Genomic DNA, 18,346 nt, shown 5'->3' with positions numbered 1-18,346 from the left:
TTGGGCCTGATGCCATCAGAGACACCAACCCACACGTATCAGCTCTCCAGAAACTCTCATAACCCCAATACCCAGAACATGCAACTGCCACCTCTCACCAACACAGGGACTTAGGTGAGGGAATTCTTTGTGCTTAGAATGGAACAGTTTGGCAAATACACTTTTAAAAATAAGCCTCCAGCCTGTCCCAGAAGACTCAGTAGCTGAGTACCCCTGGTAGGACACCCAGCTGGCAGGGGGAACTAAACATCTCCCACAAATTATGACACCTCCCAAACCAATGAATTTTCTGATTGCAATAGAAAGTGACATCTAGTTCTGCTCAGCTGGGAAGTAAAGCCTTTGTTCCAGCAGTACGACCAAATGCCAGCCAACATCTCATCACAGCTGGGGGATGTATATCTGGGATTGAAATTACATCTCCAAATTCCCATCTCTTTTTTCCCCTCCCCTCTTTCTGAGTGACTGCTGGGCAAGAGATTTCAAATTGTGCAAGGATCGCTGTTCCAGGAAGAAACATTAATTCCACAGTGAGCTCTGCATGCAGTGCTTTAGACTGCTAAAACCAACCAATTAAATAACAAAAACAGAAAAAAAGAAATCTCCATAACATGGCTTTTGAACAATGCCCATAGGGCAACATTTATTAGATGAGTGTCACAGCTGAAGTGTTCTGGTTGTGCTGCTAAAAATGAAAGCAACCACCACTTAAAATATTAAGCGTAAAAAGAAAATTTTCCCTTTAAGAAGCTGAATAATACAGACGTCTTTTTATCTAAAGTGTTCCTTTCAAAAATCAAAAAGCATTAGAAACTCTTTTATGATTTTCACTTTGAACCTGTTACTACAAAACCACTTGGCCAAATTCAAGCGCTCAAAGTTCCCCACTATAGCAAAACACAAGTATTTCAATAAAAAAATAAGCCACATATATAATTTTAACTGTTTCAGAATAAGCATATCTTTAGGAAATAAAGTTAATTACTCCAGGACCTGAACATCCTTGTCAGCAAAATTCTCTAATACTGGGGGGCAGAGGGAGGAGGATATTGCTCACCATAGGTGCTTCAATTTGATACACTATGAACCCAGAGCAACCCTACCATCACTGTGTTTAATTGACATAAGACCTTTGCAACAGAAAAGGTCAGAAAAGGAGGACCCAACACCCAAACAAGGCATTGTTGTCCTGTCTGCCTACAGGAAAAAGAAGGAAGCAACAACAAAAATAATACAGCACGAAGGAAAACCATCTTAATTACACATTTTACTTCTTGCTGTCCAAAGACTTCCATACTCACAAAAGTATTCTGCACTTGTGTATGGAGTTTAAAGATAGTTTCTTGATTTTACATGGCGTTACACAAAACACCCCCCAAAAAAAAACAACCAAGGCAAGAAAAGAGAAAAGGTAGAGCAGGAGCAGAACAGAGAAAAGGAAGAGCAAACAGTTTGTAGAGAGCCAGAAAGGTGAGCCTGAATGACAGAGGAACCAACAAAAAGATTCAAGGGGACAGGTGGCATAATGTGAAATGAGTCATTTTCCATCTTACACAACAGTTCTTTTTTTATTTTTATATTTTTTTAATTAAAGCTGAAAGACAACCATGGGACACTCAAAACTGTCAGAAGCAAAGATGGATTGATTTCAGTTCTGTAACTATTCATTACGCCTTTCAGTGTCACCAGGAAATCAAAACTTGCAAACTACTGTGATAAACACACCAGAAAGCTCTTATTACAAGGGAGCCAGTTCTGGAGACAAAGCCAGAATAAAGTACATTTTTGCCAATGTGACAGAGCAATTAGAAGGTTGAATTAAGATGACTTCAATCTTGAAACATCAAGAGCCTCTGAATTAAAACAAAGGACTCCAGTCCCCAAGGAGCCCTTGCAGTCACATAGAAGCTCCTTGGTATCCACCTTGCTGGGCACAAAGAGCTGTAACATCAAAGAAAAAAAGGAAAAAAAAAGGACTTACCAGATTTGGAATAGAGCACCAGTACGTTATTCCGTGTCCTGAGAAGCTTCTTAAAATCCTTGTGATCACTTATTTTTTCTATGAGTGGAGACACCTTCAATGAGTGCACAAATGCTGGCAAGAATGCCTAGGGAAACAGAGAGCCAAAAACATCAGTCACAAATACAAAATAACCTGCTTTTGCAAATTGCCATCATGTTTTTTTATAATCTTGAGACATGCTGCCTTAAATAGGCTATCACATTGATCTGATCAGCAAAACTTAAAGAAAAAATGCCAGGCACGTGATTTATTGAAACTGGGTCAATACATTCCTAACAAGTACCCTTACAGGGAAAAATGAACACAACATCCAGAAATATGGTTTTACTTAAGATGCCACCCCCTTTAAAAGTCTGCCCCCAAGTTAAATAATCAGATAACAATTCTATGTAGAATTAACATACTTTACCAAGAGAAGCAGCAAATTGCCACTTTGAGAGCGCTCTTGTCCCTACGTCTCTGAATATGCTGCAAACTCAATCCAGCACTTTGATACCCTACAGAAGACAGCCATGAAGTTAAAATAACCCACACTGACAGGGAGCAGATGTAGGAAATGAGAGCAGAAAATGCAAGCAATCCAGCATCCGCATTAGAGCACTAAGCACAGCCCTCTCCCACCCACCCTTCCAAAGTGGAGCAGGGCTCATGTTTCCCAGTGCCCACAAAGTGTCACACACACAGCAGTGCCTTGTTCAGCTTCCAGTGGCCACCTGGAAGACACAGCATTTCATCTCTCTGCATCTCAGCTCTGGATCTATGCAAACAAGTTTTTTTTTCCACTGCATCTTTTACTCTGTTTAAATCACAACAGTTCCAGAGCAGAGTTTGACTGTCATGAAGTAAAGCTCATATCAAATTATGACCATAACCTCAGCTGGGGCCTTTACTGCTTATTCTTAGTGCAATATTCTTCAATAATAATAATATAATAATAATCTTATCCATCAGGCTATGCTGCTTCCCTTCTGCACTGTACTGAATTCGTGCTAATGGAATGATTAAGGGAAGCTTAGCTGGATAAATTATCTAGTTTCCATTCACCTTACAGTAAAACCTTAACACTTAATTGCTTGGCTAAAAGCTTTAGCTCATTTGCCTAACACACACAAGAGGTTCAACATTTCCCTTATTACAGAACTGATTTTGATCGTGCCTTACTCCAACCAGGCTGGAAAATATGTCCACAGTGGATGTGAAGAAACAAAAGGCAGCTCTTGCATCCCATGTGTTACATCATGCAGTATTTAAAGAAGGGACTAAGCCAATGAAGTCAGAACACACAGCCCCAGGCATGCACTTCATTCAAATCCAGCTACTTCCAAGCACCACAGTCACTGAGGCTCAGAAACAAAACCTGCACCTACAAAGCAAACTGTATAAATGCCACAAGTCTTTACATGTGGAAAAGGGCATGAGGGGAATCCTGGGACACAAGAGGCAATGGAGAGAAGCTGAACTGAGATGGAGATCATCCTCAAAACAACCAGGATGTTTGAGAACTTAGAAGTCACCAGAAAATACACCTATAACACAAAATCTAACAGTGAACAAGTTACCCCACTCTGCAGGCAGGGATTCCACCACTGGGCCCCAGATGGTCAGATTGTGAGAAGGAAGTGAGCACATTTGCAAGTCAGCCTCCACCTTCAGCATAGATGTCCTTGATGCTTTAATTCGACCAAAAGACTCACATTCTTCTAAACCCAGATGTCCAGGGCTCAACCTTCCTACTCCAGGCTGATGTATGTGTATCACTTGTGTATTTTCTGAGATGAATATGTGGTGTTGCCAGTCAAAGCAGGCAAATATAGTTGGGCTAAGTGAGGTGACACAGACATGAATAGTCCTGCCCAAAACCATCAATATCAGGGGCTGCACAGGAGAAATTAATCCAATATTATGGGCAGATCTTTTTAAAGCTAAGTTGTTTTTTTTTTTTTACTTCTTCCCTTCACCTCAATTTTTGTAACTATTCAAGTGTCTTACAGTTCTATTTATGCCTTGAATTACAGAAGACAAAAAATAAGCTTAACTGAAACTAAGGCTGAATACATGGAAAAAGTGAAACTACAGGTTGCTCATTTGGCTTAAAAAACTGGACTCAATTAAGGATATTCTAAGTCAGTGAACTCTATTAAAAAGAAGAAATTAGACTAAAACACCCCACAAATGTCACTTTCAACATGACACCAACTGATACTGTAAACTTTGTTTAAAGTGCTCACCAACAGCTCACAAGAGGGGTGTTAGAATGAGATGATCTTTGAGCTCTCTTCCAACGCACACCATTTTATAGTTTTAAGTATAAGTATTCCCTGCCTTTTCCAGTTAGAAAGGCTGTTTTGCCAGTTTCAGGAATTTTCTCTCTTTTTTTTTCTTTCTTTCTTTCCTTCCTTAAAATGGTAGAGCTGTAAACTTCTTGGAAAATTGGAATCTGAAAACAATGAGATTTTCGGTGTTGCCACTAACAGAAAATCCGCTGCACTGGTGGAACAGCAGGGACTTGGAGGGAAATGCATGTCACATTGCATAAATCCACTGCTTCTTTGTCCAATTCCTCTCCAAGTATCAAATCAATACATGCTACTCATTTTCCTGCAGTTTTACTACAGTAGCTCTCTCTGTTCCCATGGTTTAGCCCAAAACCCACTGGGAAAGGCATTGTGCATACAAGCACACCAGTCATCCAGCTGAATAAATCATCATCTCCCTTTAATTAAGATGAATGTTGCAGCCTTTCCTCGTTATAAAACTCAGAAGGTCCAAGCCAAAGGCAACGAGTTGGACAGAAATGCCCTGCCTGCACATCTAAGGCAGCACAGCAGCACTGGGAGGTATTATTGGCTGAGCAGAGAAATTCACCAGCCCTGATTCTGTTTGCACTACATGATATTTGCAAACTGATAAGAATTAAGTAGTTCTGCACTCTCCAGCTTTCTCCTGCTGAAATTCATCAATACCCAGGAATAAACAAGAGGCTGGTTTATGGCTAAACCTCCAGAAGAACCTCTGCCTTCCCTACCAGCTCTGTTGAAGGCAAGGGATATCAAGGAATCAGTTCTACCAGACACCAGTCCCAAACATGGGGCTGCTCTGCCCTGCTCTAGAGTCACAGCAGTGATGACTGTACCAGCAGCTACAGCCTCACTACAGCCACTAGTTCTGGCAACAATGTAAAATTAAGAGGATAGGAAAAAAGAATTCTATGGAAGCAGCTGCACTCTTCCACAGAAAACCAAGTTCATGTTCCTGCACAGCCCATAGGTAAAGCAGCAGCAAAGATGAAGCTAATTTGCATGCACTGTGCTATATGAATTTATTTGTAAGTCATGACTCGGGTAGATTTACTCCAGACATTTTGCAGGAGAGCTCATCAACCAGGCACTGCCCAATCCAGCACACTGCTTCTTGTTTAAATCCAGGGCACAAGAGGAGATGAGCTCATATTAAAAAAAGAAAAGGTCAAGAAAGGTGACAGTCCCTCCTGGGCAGGAAGCCTCTTCTCATATGCGTCAGGAAGTGCTACATTCACACATATGGAAATCTATAAATAAGAAACAAGCTAAACTCTCTTGTCACTTGAGCATCCTAAAGCTTTAAAATCTATTCATGACCACCTCTGAAAAGTTAAGAAGTGCTCCAAGTGTTTTTCTCAAGAAGCTGCCCACCTTGATACCTGCTAAAGTAAAAGGCATAATAGGACCAACATGGACAACATCTCTGCCACCTCTGCCAGTTATGGCAAAGAGAAACTGCAAAAAAACTGAGGGAAGGTCTATTTTATTTTGTGCTGTGTTTGCACAGTTGCCTATCGTAACAGGTCCTTATCCATGGCTGGCTTGGTGACACAACTGTCACCTGGTGTTCTCAGATGCAGGAAACTTTGGTGGAGACCTTCAAAAAAAGACAGACTATACGTGGCAGACTATGAAATGCAAATCTCATACCAACTCCAGGCTGCAGATTTTCCCCAGCTCAAGATCGCAATCTGAATTTATTTTCACAGAATTTTTATGGCATAGGTCACACATCAGTCATGTGACTGTAGTGTCTGAGATGCATTAAAGACTTTCAAGGAAAATATAAGTGAACCCAAATTCTCAGGACAGTCAATTCAAAACTGCTGAGACAGTTATTCAAGCACAAGGTACAAAACCCCCATGTGTTCTAACTGTCTCTGTTCTTCAAAGTTTGTATTTAAATATATGATCTTGCAAGCTTGGTGGCAGAAGTCTGATCAGTCAAGAAGGTTCAATTCTCTTTTTTTTCCCCACTGTCTGGTAATTCCTTTCAGAGCTGCCAAACATATGCACGTGTTAAAGAGCAGTAAACACTCCACAACCCCACTCCCTTAGAATTGGTACCCAAGGAAGATCTGAGCTTTCAGAAACCCAGAGGCAAAGAGTTACAGGCAAATAGCTATTTGCTAATTATACTTCCAGGACTGACACTGTTGAAAAATGTGGTCATCCCTCAGGCCATGTTTTCTCAAAATTATCAAGGATCTGAGAAAGCAGAGTCTATTTCTCAAGTTTTTACTCTTCTCTGAATCTCATTTTAAAATGAAAAAAGGGAATATCTTTCAAACAGCCACAGGAATGTATTTTCATATTTTACATTTCTTATTCAAATTAAATGTGATAAATGCTTAACTACTGCTCCCACAGAACCCAGTTCAATTTATGAGTTGCTCCCCACAAAAGCTTCATGACAGCATGGTCTTTTGCTAAGGATAAGCAGCATATCTGGAGAATTACTTATGTATTTATTTTACATCAAGGGCAACGAAAACACACAGTTTTAAAAACAAGAAAATAGATCTTTCTTATTTAATTTTGTTTTCTATCAGAAGAGTATCAGTGCACACTGGACAGAAAAACTACTCCCTATTTTTCCTATTTCCAGCTCAAGAGCCAGAAATATTTACTTCCCTGGACACAAATAATGCATAAAAAGTATAAATGGATATGCAGCTGAAACAGTGCTTAGGTGCCTGAATCCATATGTTAACATGCAGTTTTTATGCACACACTAACACATGTATAATTAGCAGCCAATTTGCACACTATTCATCAAGAATAGCTGGGGCTGTGACAACAGACTCCAGCACAACTGCTGCTTGGCAGGGACACAGCCTAACACTCGACCACAATTTCTAAACTCTACTTTTGCAGGAAGACATTGACTCGGATTTCTGCCTTAGCTTAGCCACCCACTGGTGTCATTCTCACTTTGGGACAACAGCACTCAACCCACTGTAAATATGATCAATCAGCAACCCTGTGCATATGAAACAGATTGTGTCTGACAAGGCATTTTTAGGAGTCTAGTTGAAGAGGAAACCTGCCTCAAAATTCCAAGCAGAAATGGAGATGACTGAATTTTATTTCATTATTAAACTTCTTCGCGAGGGGAGTAGTTCACATTCCGAGTAAGGGTCTCATCTTCCACATTAAAATGGGGGGTGGGGGGGGGGGATCAAGGGGAAGAAATCCCAGCAAGAAAACAGAATCTCACCTTTCCTTTCCCACTCAGCTCCCAAAATGAGCCCTGTGATGGACTGTGCACTTCACTTCAGAAGGCTGACTTGGAGGGACACCTCTGCACAGTGGTGACAGAGGTTTGTAAATCTGCAGATCAGCTGGTGGCACAGCCAGGTCCCGTGGTGCAGGCACCGTGCATGTACTGCCAATACCAGATCTAAGTCATCTCCAGGCAAGCACAAGGGAGAAACTGACCCATTGCTTCCCTCCTAATTCCTCCCCACTGAAAAATACAAGATGTTCAAATCAAAAGCCTTCTTGTTTACAAGAATCACAGTTTGACTGCAGATGTTTTATCTTCCTTGTTCATCATACAAACCACTCTTGACCTTGTGCAATAATTGCTTGCTTTTCACTCAGGAGCCCTCCCTCTGCTGCTATTTACATTCAGGGTTGTGCTGCTTTGATCACTGAGCCATTTGTAACAAATGCCTTCCAAGATGGATAGTGATAAGTAGGACAGTCCCCTTCTTTCGTTCATGATTAATATCTAAAATAGCTGTAGAAACATTTTAATCAAATCAGATGGGAGGAGACAGGTCAGCTCTGTCACCCAGAGATACCTCAAGGAAGCCTGGTAAAAAACTACTTTGTGGAGTGGGGAAGAGAAAGGGTAGTAGCTCCTGGGTCTCAGACTTCAGGGTCACAGCTCAAGTGGCCCCTGCAGGAGTTTCTGCAATCCCACTGGAATCACAAAACCATCTTCTGCCAATTGCCCCTGTGGGGGCTCACAAAATGCAACCTGCTGAGGACTCCCAGCACAAAGGCTGCTCAGTGGTGTCTGTGACCAATCCAAAAAGCCACCAACAGGAGTGGGGAGCAGTGACTCCCACACCTACAGCAGCATGGGATGGCCAGGTGAGCAGGGCTCCAGCAGACACACAGGAAAATCAACAATTTCTGCACTGCAAGACCAACAGCAGCTGAAAACTGTGGCTTTGCCCAACATCTGCAGAGATGCCCACTGGACACTTCATGGGTTTTGGTCATTCCCACAAGCTCTGTGGAAGAAGACATTCTAGCAGTTAACTCTCACCTCAAGCTGCTCCAGAAATTAAAAAACAGAAGCAGTACTGACATTTTGTTGCAGAGGGTCATATCTGCAAAGAGGTAAGTAACATATTTTCTTTTGTTTTCAAAGGAAGGCAAATTAAAATCCTGACAAAGAGTGTCTTAGTACTCTCTAGCTTAGGCTGAAGAACGCTACTAATAAGACATTCCACTTAAGGTGGTGCTTGCTATGTTCATTTTCCAAATATAGAAGGTAGCAAAAAATACCATGGAGACGTCAAGATTTGACTAGACTCTACTGTTCATATTGTTCTTACACAGTGGGGTTTAAGCTACAGGCATAATAGTCTATACTAAAGGATGTTCTTAAGGGCTCTGAGTAGCAAATTAATTGTATGGTTTATCACTGGGTTTCCAATGCTCTGTGAAGGAAAACCTGTGCAACCATTTACTAATTAACAACTGACTGTAACAGGGTCAATTACTAACGCTGACAAAGAATTTTCTCCTTATTATGAACGTGAAGCTCTCTCTCTTCAAGCCAGGCAATGGCACCATACATATATTAAACAAGCTGTCGATGAAATAGTATTTCAGATATCACTTCTGAGCAAGCACATTTGGCTACAGAAGTTAAGGGCATGAGCAAAGCATATGCCACATAATCCCCCACTAAAATTTGGGTTTTCAAGAAGTTTAAAGAAATACCACCTACTCAAGAAGCACGTAGGAGGTACTATAAAAAGAAGACAGAACCACTATTAATGGGATTTATAAGGAAGAGAGGGCAAAAGATAACACCTGAAAATCTCTAGCACTTTATATGGCATTTGTTATCTTCAAAGCATTGCACAAATGTTAACTAATTAATCCTCACATTCTTCTGCCAGGTGATGGGAGACAAAGTTTAATTTTAATAGCTGGAGCAAGATTCACACAGAAAGGAAGTGATCTGCAAGAGGCAAAAGGAAGGCAGCACCAGAACAAACCAGCACACAGCTGATCCTAGAGCAGCACAACCCCACAGTCATGGTGTGCCATATCCAGGAAAAGTGAGGAGAGGAGAGAAAAAGTCTCTTTGCAGTCACCCAGCAAACAGGCTATATGACTCTAAACCCAGAAACAACAGACAGGACATCTTCAAGACAGTCACAAATTAAATTACCTTTGTTATCTGTGTCCTGCAAGCATGCAATTCACAGCATCCTCCACCAATGCTACCAGCCACTCACAGCTGACACAGTGCCAAAGCTAAAGACTTGCTTTGCCATCACAATTTTTTGCCATTCACAAGCTTGCAAAGGTGGCAGGAACAAGGTAAACAACAACAACTTTACAAAATGACCCTGCCTGCACCAAGAAATTTAAGGCAATGCTAGTTAGTGCAATGCAATTTGCAGCCAGAGTCTTTCCATTCCTCCAGCCACAGCTCTCAAGAAATACCTCACTACCTCCATTTTATTGAAACAGAGAATTCAAGGAACTCCATCACCAAAAGGCAAAAGAAATGGTCAACAACAGAACAAGCACCTCTTCCATCACCAATTGCTCAGGACACCATGAACTCACCCCTGGGCAGAAACACCAGTTCTGATGACACCACGCTTGCAGGGCCTCCAGCATCCCAGGGCCTCTGAGCTAAACAGGTGCTGTGGCACCAAATTCAGTGGATTGAAAACATCCCTCCATAAGGCATGGAGTGGAGTAACGAAGCCAGGGTTTGATTTGGGAAGGGCATCTGAGGACACACAGCATAGCCCACATCAGAGTTTACAAATCTATATTTTGCAGAGGGAATGGACAAAGTATGAATACAGTGGGGGAACAGCAAGTAAGGAATTTGTCTCTGCAATACCCTCCCTCTGACTGCCAGGAAACACTGTCCAAAGAGGCTCCTGTGGCACAAACAGTAACTGGATGGGAAGAGGCACTCCTGAATTCAAGCCCAAATGCCACAACAGGAAGCAGCACCTGAGCACTGCAGTGGTGAAGCAGCGCTCACAGCCTGCCTGCAAACTCACCAGAAGCAAACCACTGCTGCCACACTGCAGGGTACCTGCAGCACAGAGGGAATCATGGCCAAGCCCTCCCTGCAGGCCGGGATTCACAAGTCGGTGTCAGGGCTCACTAGTGCACTCCCTAAGGATTAAGGGAGTACTTGAGGAGCTGGAAGCCGGAAATGTTCCTTCCAAGCCCTTCTTTGAAGGCACTGGGTTTGAGTGGCACCAGGTCACAAAGTCTGCTTCCCAACAGTGCTCAGCCAGCTGGACTCTTGACTCAGTTTCTCTGCCATTAAGCCAACACTCGGAAGACAAACTGATCTTTGCCACACTGGTATCAGATAATATTCATCAGTGTTTGCAAAGCAAACAGACCCAGATGCAAAATCCTGCAGGAAGCAGTGGCTGCCTTCTGCTAGGGAAGGCACAGCACCTGATGCACCAGAGGAAATGCTAATCCACCTTGGTGTAAAACTCCTTCCCAGTGCCTTGAATAGTAAATTCAGTCCTTCGAGCATGAAATACAGTCAACCACTTGATAAACCAAACAGGGAACCCACAACTTCCTCACGGCTCTCCAACTCATTCAAGAAATAAAACTACAGCAGGCAGAGATCCCCCCACCATCTTTCTCATGTGTGTGTCACTCACCCACAGCGATGCTGAAAGTAACAAATTAACAGCTTATATTAGAAGCTACTGAAACATATTTTTCATTCAGCTTTGTAGGTTCCCTTTTATATACATAGCCACCTCCAATTCTGGGTCAAAAAATGAGCCCTATTTTTCAGAAGTGCTATGCATGCACAACTCTTGCTGCTGTTCCAGGTACACTGAAAATAGTCAGCACTTCCAGAAAAACTAACTAACAAACAAAACAAAAGCCAAAAAACCAAAACACATTGGGATACATGAAAAAAGACTGGCTGGAAGGAAAAAATGTTTCTCATTGACCTACCAAGCAGCTGGTATTACCTTTAGTTTAACTTTACACACTGAGAACCATTTGATTTAACAGCCTTACATCTATTCAAAATAAATTAAAACGAGGTTTTGCTATGTTCACAGCTGTAAAGTTGTAAACTAGTTTTTCAATCCTCGAGTACAGCAAGTTACATATTTCAAGATGAAAAATCACACCTTCAAGTGCAAGATAATGCAAATTGGAAGAAATAACTTAAACTACTTGTACACAGCAAAGGGGAAAGAATTAGCTGAATCAACAGCTCAATGAAGACATCTGCTCAGCATGAAGCATCACAGAGCAAATAAACTGCTGTGACGAATTAAGAAAGGTAAGTAATAATAATGTGGATAAATTAAAATGGCTTTGTATCATTTCACTGACAACAGCAGGGCCCCTCTGCTCATCTCAAAGACACCAGCTCTGCAACACAAAAGGTCAAAGAGGGCAGCCAGAACAATTAGGAACAATAGATTCATATGAAGAAAGATGGGGAAAATATCTTTTAATCTACAAAGAAAACTCACAGGAAAATATTTACATTAACATAAAATGAATGTTGCAGTAAGATAAGGTCTGACAGTCATAGTGGATATAGTAGGAAATACCAGAAATAACTCCATGTGCTTAGCTATTTTGAAGGGAGGGAAAATTCAGTCCACTTGTAATTCCCTTGGTCCACAGTACATGCTCAATATGAGGGATGCACCGCCACAAGCATTACTGAGAAAACTACTGCATACATTAAAGACGAGCTACAGAGGAAAAAAATTCACACGGAGACCTCTCCAGCATTTAGGGAGAGTTCAGCCTGACTTCAGTTTCACTTGAAATCAATGAAGTGAAGATAGCAGAGGTCTGTGATTTTAGATCAAGCTTAATGCAAAAGTTGTTCAGAATGCACAGCATTTCTCCTCCCTCCTGAATGAGCCGAGAGCTATGGCCCTGCTAGGGGCAAAAGGCTACATCAGGCAGGGCTGAATCTTTCTGTCCCACAAAGGCAATTCTAATATTAGTACAGAATAAGCATATGGCAATTAGCAATTCCACACTTGATTTGTATGAACTAGGTGCGCACTCCACAGTCATGCATTTCCAAATACGTTTCAGATCACTTGTGCATAAAAAGATTAACGTAATTTTTCATTAATTATTAGCTTCATTTGCTCGGGCAGAAGGATGAACTGTAGTTCATGATAATAAATGGAATAAAGTACTGTTTTAAAGCATGCCTTCATTAATCTTTTGAGCTATTTATGCTAAATTCTGTGGATTAAAAAAAAAAAAAAAAAGGAAGAAAAATCAGACTTTAAAGTATTTCTGGAAGTCTAGGAGCCTCCCTGAGGTAAGCAGCGCTCTAGTCAGCGTAACGTCAATGAAGCAGAGCCCGATTCCCGGAGCGCAGCGGGATGGACAGCGCCACATGCGAGGGGCGCAGGGGCGGGGGTGCCGCGGCGGGGGTGCCGCACACAGGTGCACAAAGCCGAGCGCGGCGGCTCCGCTGCGGCACAGCCGCCAACGGGGAAATCCTCTGGAAACCCTCTGCCACCGCACCGCCTTCCACGCGAAACTTGGGACCGAAGCGCCGCCGGTCGGAGCCCCCGGGGCTGGGGCAGCCGGGGCCCCAGCCCGCCGCCTGGGGAGCGCTTCCTCCGGGCGGTGCTTTGGGAGGCAGAGAGAAAGGGAAAGGAGGGAAAGGGGAAGCGGGAGAGCAGCACACGGGCTGAGCGCTGGGAAGACTCCCGGGAGCAGCGCTGCCGGAGCCCGGCCGTGCCGGGCTGTGCCGAGCCGAGCCCGCCCGAGGCGGCGGCGGGTGCGAGCGGCGGGGGAGCCGCCGCGCCCGGCCCCGGGGGCCCGTCCCGCTCCCAACTTTCGCCCAACTCCGCCGGCCGCGCCGCGCCGCGCCCCCGCCCCGGCCCGGGGACGGGGGACACGCCGCGCCGCCCCCGCCGCCCCCCGGCGCCACTCACCGCCAGGCCGAGCAGCAGCAGCGGGAGCGGCGGGAGCCGCCCGCGGCGCCGCGCAGCCCCCGTGCCCTGCCCCGGCGCTGCCATCCCGCCGCCGCGCCGGACCCGCTCCGGACCCGCCGCCGCTGCGGCTGCTGCCACGTCTGGCGGCGCAGGCGCGCTCGCCGCCACCGCCCGCCCGCGCCGCGGCATGACGGGGGCTGTAGTCCGGCCCGCGCCCGGGATGCTCATCCCCCAGGGACCGTGCCGCTCCCGCAGCCAGCCCGCGCTCGGGAACAAACGCCCAATCCCTACCGAAATGCTGCCCGAAATCCCAGTCCCGTTTGCTTCAGCCGAGGTTAAAAAGTTCCAGGTCTTCTCTCACGTCCCACTAGCCTCCCGTCCGGGGTTCTTTGTGCCTCCACCTCTCTCCCGGCGTGTGCCTTACTCCGAAGAGGCTTCTGGCACACAGCCTCTTTCGTGATGCTTGTTTGTCTGGGGTTTTAAAAGCTTTAGTTGATCTTAGATCTGGAATAAGAGGTGAACAATGGAACAAAAAATAAAGAAAGGGGAGAGAGAGTTAACTGGTAGAGAGGATTAGAAACTAGGATCTGTTGTCCTTGTAAGTTGTTCCCACTTATTAAATCCTAAAGGTGAACCCTGTTTATCCTCACACGTCGGCAATGATGCCAAAGTGCAAGCAAATAAATAAATACACTGAGTCTGACCAGGATCAATTTGTGCAGCCTCCATTATAATCACGGTATTGGAATGGTTGCTGCATCCAGACGAACAAATCGGTCTGTGCCCTGAGTCTGGCACATCCAGTGAGCCAGCTCTGCCTCACAAGGACATCCCAGATGTCCTGCCAGTAATCTTCAGGTCAGGGCAGGTCAGCCACGATATAATTGGCTTCCCACAAACAGAAGGGATCTTCACCTACCGCCCAGTGTCTGCGTGAAATTCTTCCTTGGCTCAGAAACATCAAAGGAAAATCAAAGGCATCTTCGAGCCTGATCCTTACAGCTGACTGTCACCCCAGCATTAGACTAAGAGGCTGGCTGCAAGGGAGCAATTTGTAGATCCACACAGCTGACTGATCACTTGAAGTGGTGATGATGAAAACTGAATGACGTTGACATTAACAAGTCCCCTGGTGGAAATACAATTTTGCAAAGCAGAAATACACATAGAGAAAGTTATTACTATTAACATTTACACTTTTGTGGCATCTTTTGCAGCAGAATCAGAGCACACTTTCTCAGTCACAGCTGGATAACCTTTAGCAAATCATTTCACAGTGCTATGCCTCGCTTCCCATCTGCAAAAGGCCTCGGTTAGCCTGCCTTAAAACAAGGTTAGCAATCCTCAGCTCTTGCTAAAATGCCAGTGAAAGCACACATGAGGCACAGCCCTGAAGCCATCAGAAGGAGTTTGGGATTAGAAGGGATGGATGGCTGAAGGGAGACTTGGGGAAGGAAAAAGCATGAATCTTTTCACTTCACAGTTGAAGGACCCAAAACAAAACATCCTTTAGGCCAAATATCTGCACCCCTAACCTATTGCTATCTGCACTGCCTACTCTTACCTGCAGTCCTTACTGACTGCACTGGCATGGATGGATGGACAGATGGGTGGGCTCCCCTAGTTACCACCACTGCTGGTGTCAACCTCCCAGCCTGTGATAATCAGCCTGCTAGTAAAAGGGTCTGGATCTCCAGTTCAATCCCAGTTCAAATAAGCTATCAAAATTTCCAGGAATAGGTAACCTCTTCTAGATGCTGTTCATCTTCAAACCCCCAGTCTATAGCTAAAAAGCTTCTGCATGCAACTACCCTGACACGTCCAGACCTCTAATCTCAGCTGGATATCCAGATCCTCAAAGACTGCTTGAGTCCTCCTGTGACTCTTTTGTGTAGAAAAATGTTATATCTTCTGATGCTTCACATCACAGTTACCATTATCAGGCAATGTAAAAGTAACCTCAGTGTGGTAGAATTTTCTGTGCCGTGTCATAGCCATACAGGATGTGCTGCCATTGTGATAGGAAAGGATAAAATCATGGGAACATGGTTGTTTTGTCACAGCAGTACATTTTTATCGTGATGGCAAGAGGAAACATTCTCAGGAAGAAAGAAAAAAAGAAGACAAGCTATTTCAAACTGAGCTTCTGAAAGGTTATATAAAAAATCCAGTTTGGGAAGCTGCAGTTTTTATATACAGGAGAATATAGAAAAGGTATCCATGTGGCAACTACAGCTTCTTTCGTTCAGTTCAGCTCAGTAATTTGTATTGACATGACAGGCACTGCCAAAACTTAAGAGACAAGATCATTGAGCATCTGTCGCAGGTCAAAATAATATATCAAGTATCAGCTCTAGACAAGGCTTTACACAGTGGCAACTACTTAATCAATCCAGTCGTGCATTACTAATGAACTCATTACAGTTGTATCTCAGTGCACTGCTTTCCAGTATCCCAAGTTTACCCTGGATCTGTTTGACATTAATATCATATGTTGCTTGCTTCTCTGTAATTGTAATATTTGTATATGGCACTGCAAAACACTGTGAAAGCATTCATTTATTCACCACTGAGAAGAAAGCATTACTACCCTTGGATTATAGATCAGAAAACAGTGGCAGTGAGATTATATGATTTGCTCAAGGCTATAAAACCAGACAGTTTCAGATCATGTTCATTTCCAAAGCCTGCACTGGGTCTGCTAATCCTTACTGGACTATCTACATTCAAACACCTCTTTTACCAAGAATAAAATACAAAACTGGACTGAACAGTAAGTATGTCTGTAAGGAATTACACCTTCCACATTTCCTCCATGTTTCTGCTTTTTTTGACAAGCTTTATTCTTTGTTCTCTTTTCAACCTGAACAAGTCTCTGTTGGCTTCTCACAAAAGGTAAAATGAGTCACCTTTACCACAAAAAGTGATAGCAGAGCAGACAGAAAAAGATACAAGTCAAATTTCAAGCCATACAGAATCCAGGGGCAACACAGGCTCTGCTGGGACCCAAAGCTACATGTCATTTGCCCAGAATGGAAGCATGATTTGCTCACTGCCTTAACTACACAAAGTTCTCTTCCTTCCTTCCTTCCAGCAACATCTCTTCCTTCTTTAGTTCAGCTTCTGCCAACTGATTTTGATCTGCAGGCTTATCTCCTGCAAGTTTTGTGACATCTGTGTGTGGCACTGATTGCATCAGCTGAAAAGAGACATAGGAGCTGGTTGCCATCAACAGATTGATGGTATCATAGCCCTGGGCTCCTCGTGACCTTCCTACAGCTCTTCAGCACATGATGAAAAGGAAGAGACAGGACCAGCCCCTGTAGGACTTCACGTGGGAGTGGTCTCAGAGAAGAGACACAGCTGTACATTGCTTTTCTCCAGCTGATGTCTGTCAGAGGGGAGAGCCTGAAGGCAGCTTTCCACTCCTGCAGCCTCCTCAGCATCTGACAGCAGGGCTGCAGATGCAGCATATACATACACATAACTCAATTAGCAAGTTCCATGGAATACCATTAGCACACCATAATCATGGATACAAAGGTGCAGCTGTTACATAAAGGATTGTTTCTTAGGCCGCACATTCTAGTTTCATACTGTTTCATGAACTCTTTTTAACACTATTTTAAAATACATCATGAGTCTCAAGAGACTGCTTGTTATTCAAGCTGTGACATATTTGTGCTTTTCACCTGGTTCACTCACTGAGGTCAATGGGAATGGTGTGGAGGCAAGCTGGGATGGAGTTTAGTTGGAATGCTTCAATATCAGTGCTCTGTAATGGTGTTCTCTGCAGCATAGAACTCTGGACCTCCATTTGCTACATCATATCCTTTACCATTTTGGAGACCTAGAAGGCCTCTGGACTTTTTGTACAGACCTTGAACACTACAAAGAAAAAATACACACATGAGTGTGCTTTCATGGGAATTTTACTTTTGTACTTTATGGTTGTTGTTTCCTTCATTCTAGAATAAAAGTACTTTTGGACCACAGGTATACAGATGCTCTTTATATATGAGAGGAAAAAACCAGTCAGTACTGCAGGAATCAGTTAAAAGTTGAGTGCTGATATTTTCCAAGTATTTCCTCCTAGATGTTTTCCATTATTGCTTTTATTGCTTTCTCTAAGTCTGAGGTCTGCATGCCCCTTTACATTTAAGAGGCCCTACTGTTAAGAACACTGTCGTTTCTTTGACTGAGTCTCCAAAGCTGGATATAATGTGTTCCTGAATAAAATAAAAGCCTTCTACAGAACAGGCACCTTGCTGGCAGGTAGTTGATAATTTATGTCTCACAGTTACCTGCTGAGACAGTAGTTAAACAAGATTAAAACAACCATGGGAGTCTAGCTGTTGTGCACTGACTGCTGCACTGCTGTATGTTCCCCAGCTACTGTGGTCAACAGTTTTCCAGTGATTTGCAGAAAATATTTAGGCTTTAAAAAATATTTAGGCTACTTTACCTTTACTGTATCTTCAGGAAAGTGCTGAACTATGAGCTTGTGAGGAGGGTAGAGATCTGAATTCAATGCAGAGTCCAACCACACATTTCCTGCATGAGGATTTACCCATCATGTGATCTATGGGGGCTGATGTCTCCACCTAGAAATCAAAAATAGGTGCATAAGTGGAGTTTAGCTAATACCCCCTGGATGGTGATGACCTACATACTCCAGTAACAGGGGCCTGTCTGGTTATTTTTGAACAATATAGGTCGCTATTCTGCTGGCAAAATGCTTGACTTCAATATGCAAGTTCACATAACAGGACTGATTCTACCATGTTCATCGGGGTAGCCTCACACCAACAGAGAAGGTGGGGCTTCTCCTG

General features: G+C 43.6%; 1 protein-coding gene across 1 annotated transcript in view; it reads right to left on the bottom strand.

The window, feature by feature from the left end:
- The window catches only part of PDIA5 (protein disulfide isomerase family A member 5), a 97,630-nt gene extending 83,927 nt beyond the window's left edge, over positions 1-13,703 (bottom strand). Inside the window, exons 1-2 of the mRNA XM_054278400.1 lie at positions 13,515-13,703; positions 1,982-2,108 (exon numbers count right to left, since the gene is read on the bottom strand). Coding sequence (XP_054134375.1) covers positions 1,982-2,108; positions 13,515-13,703 — 316 coding nt within the window. The remainder of the gene's footprint in view (positions 1-1,981; positions 2,109-13,514) is intronic.
- Between the last annotated feature and the right edge of the window lie 4,643 nt (positions 13,704-18,346).

Source organism: Melozone crissalis, unplaced genomic scaffold, assembly GCF_028551555.1.
Source record: "Melozone crissalis strain CALT ecotype California unplaced genomic scaffold, PUWL_Pcris_2 ptg000023l_1, whole genome shotgun sequence".
NCBI lineage: Eukaryota > Metazoa > Chordata > Aves > Passeriformes > Passerellidae > Melozone > Melozone crissalis.
The sequence above is the reverse complement of the archived record's forward strand: the minus strand, read 5'-3'. Positions and strand labels throughout refer to the sequence as shown.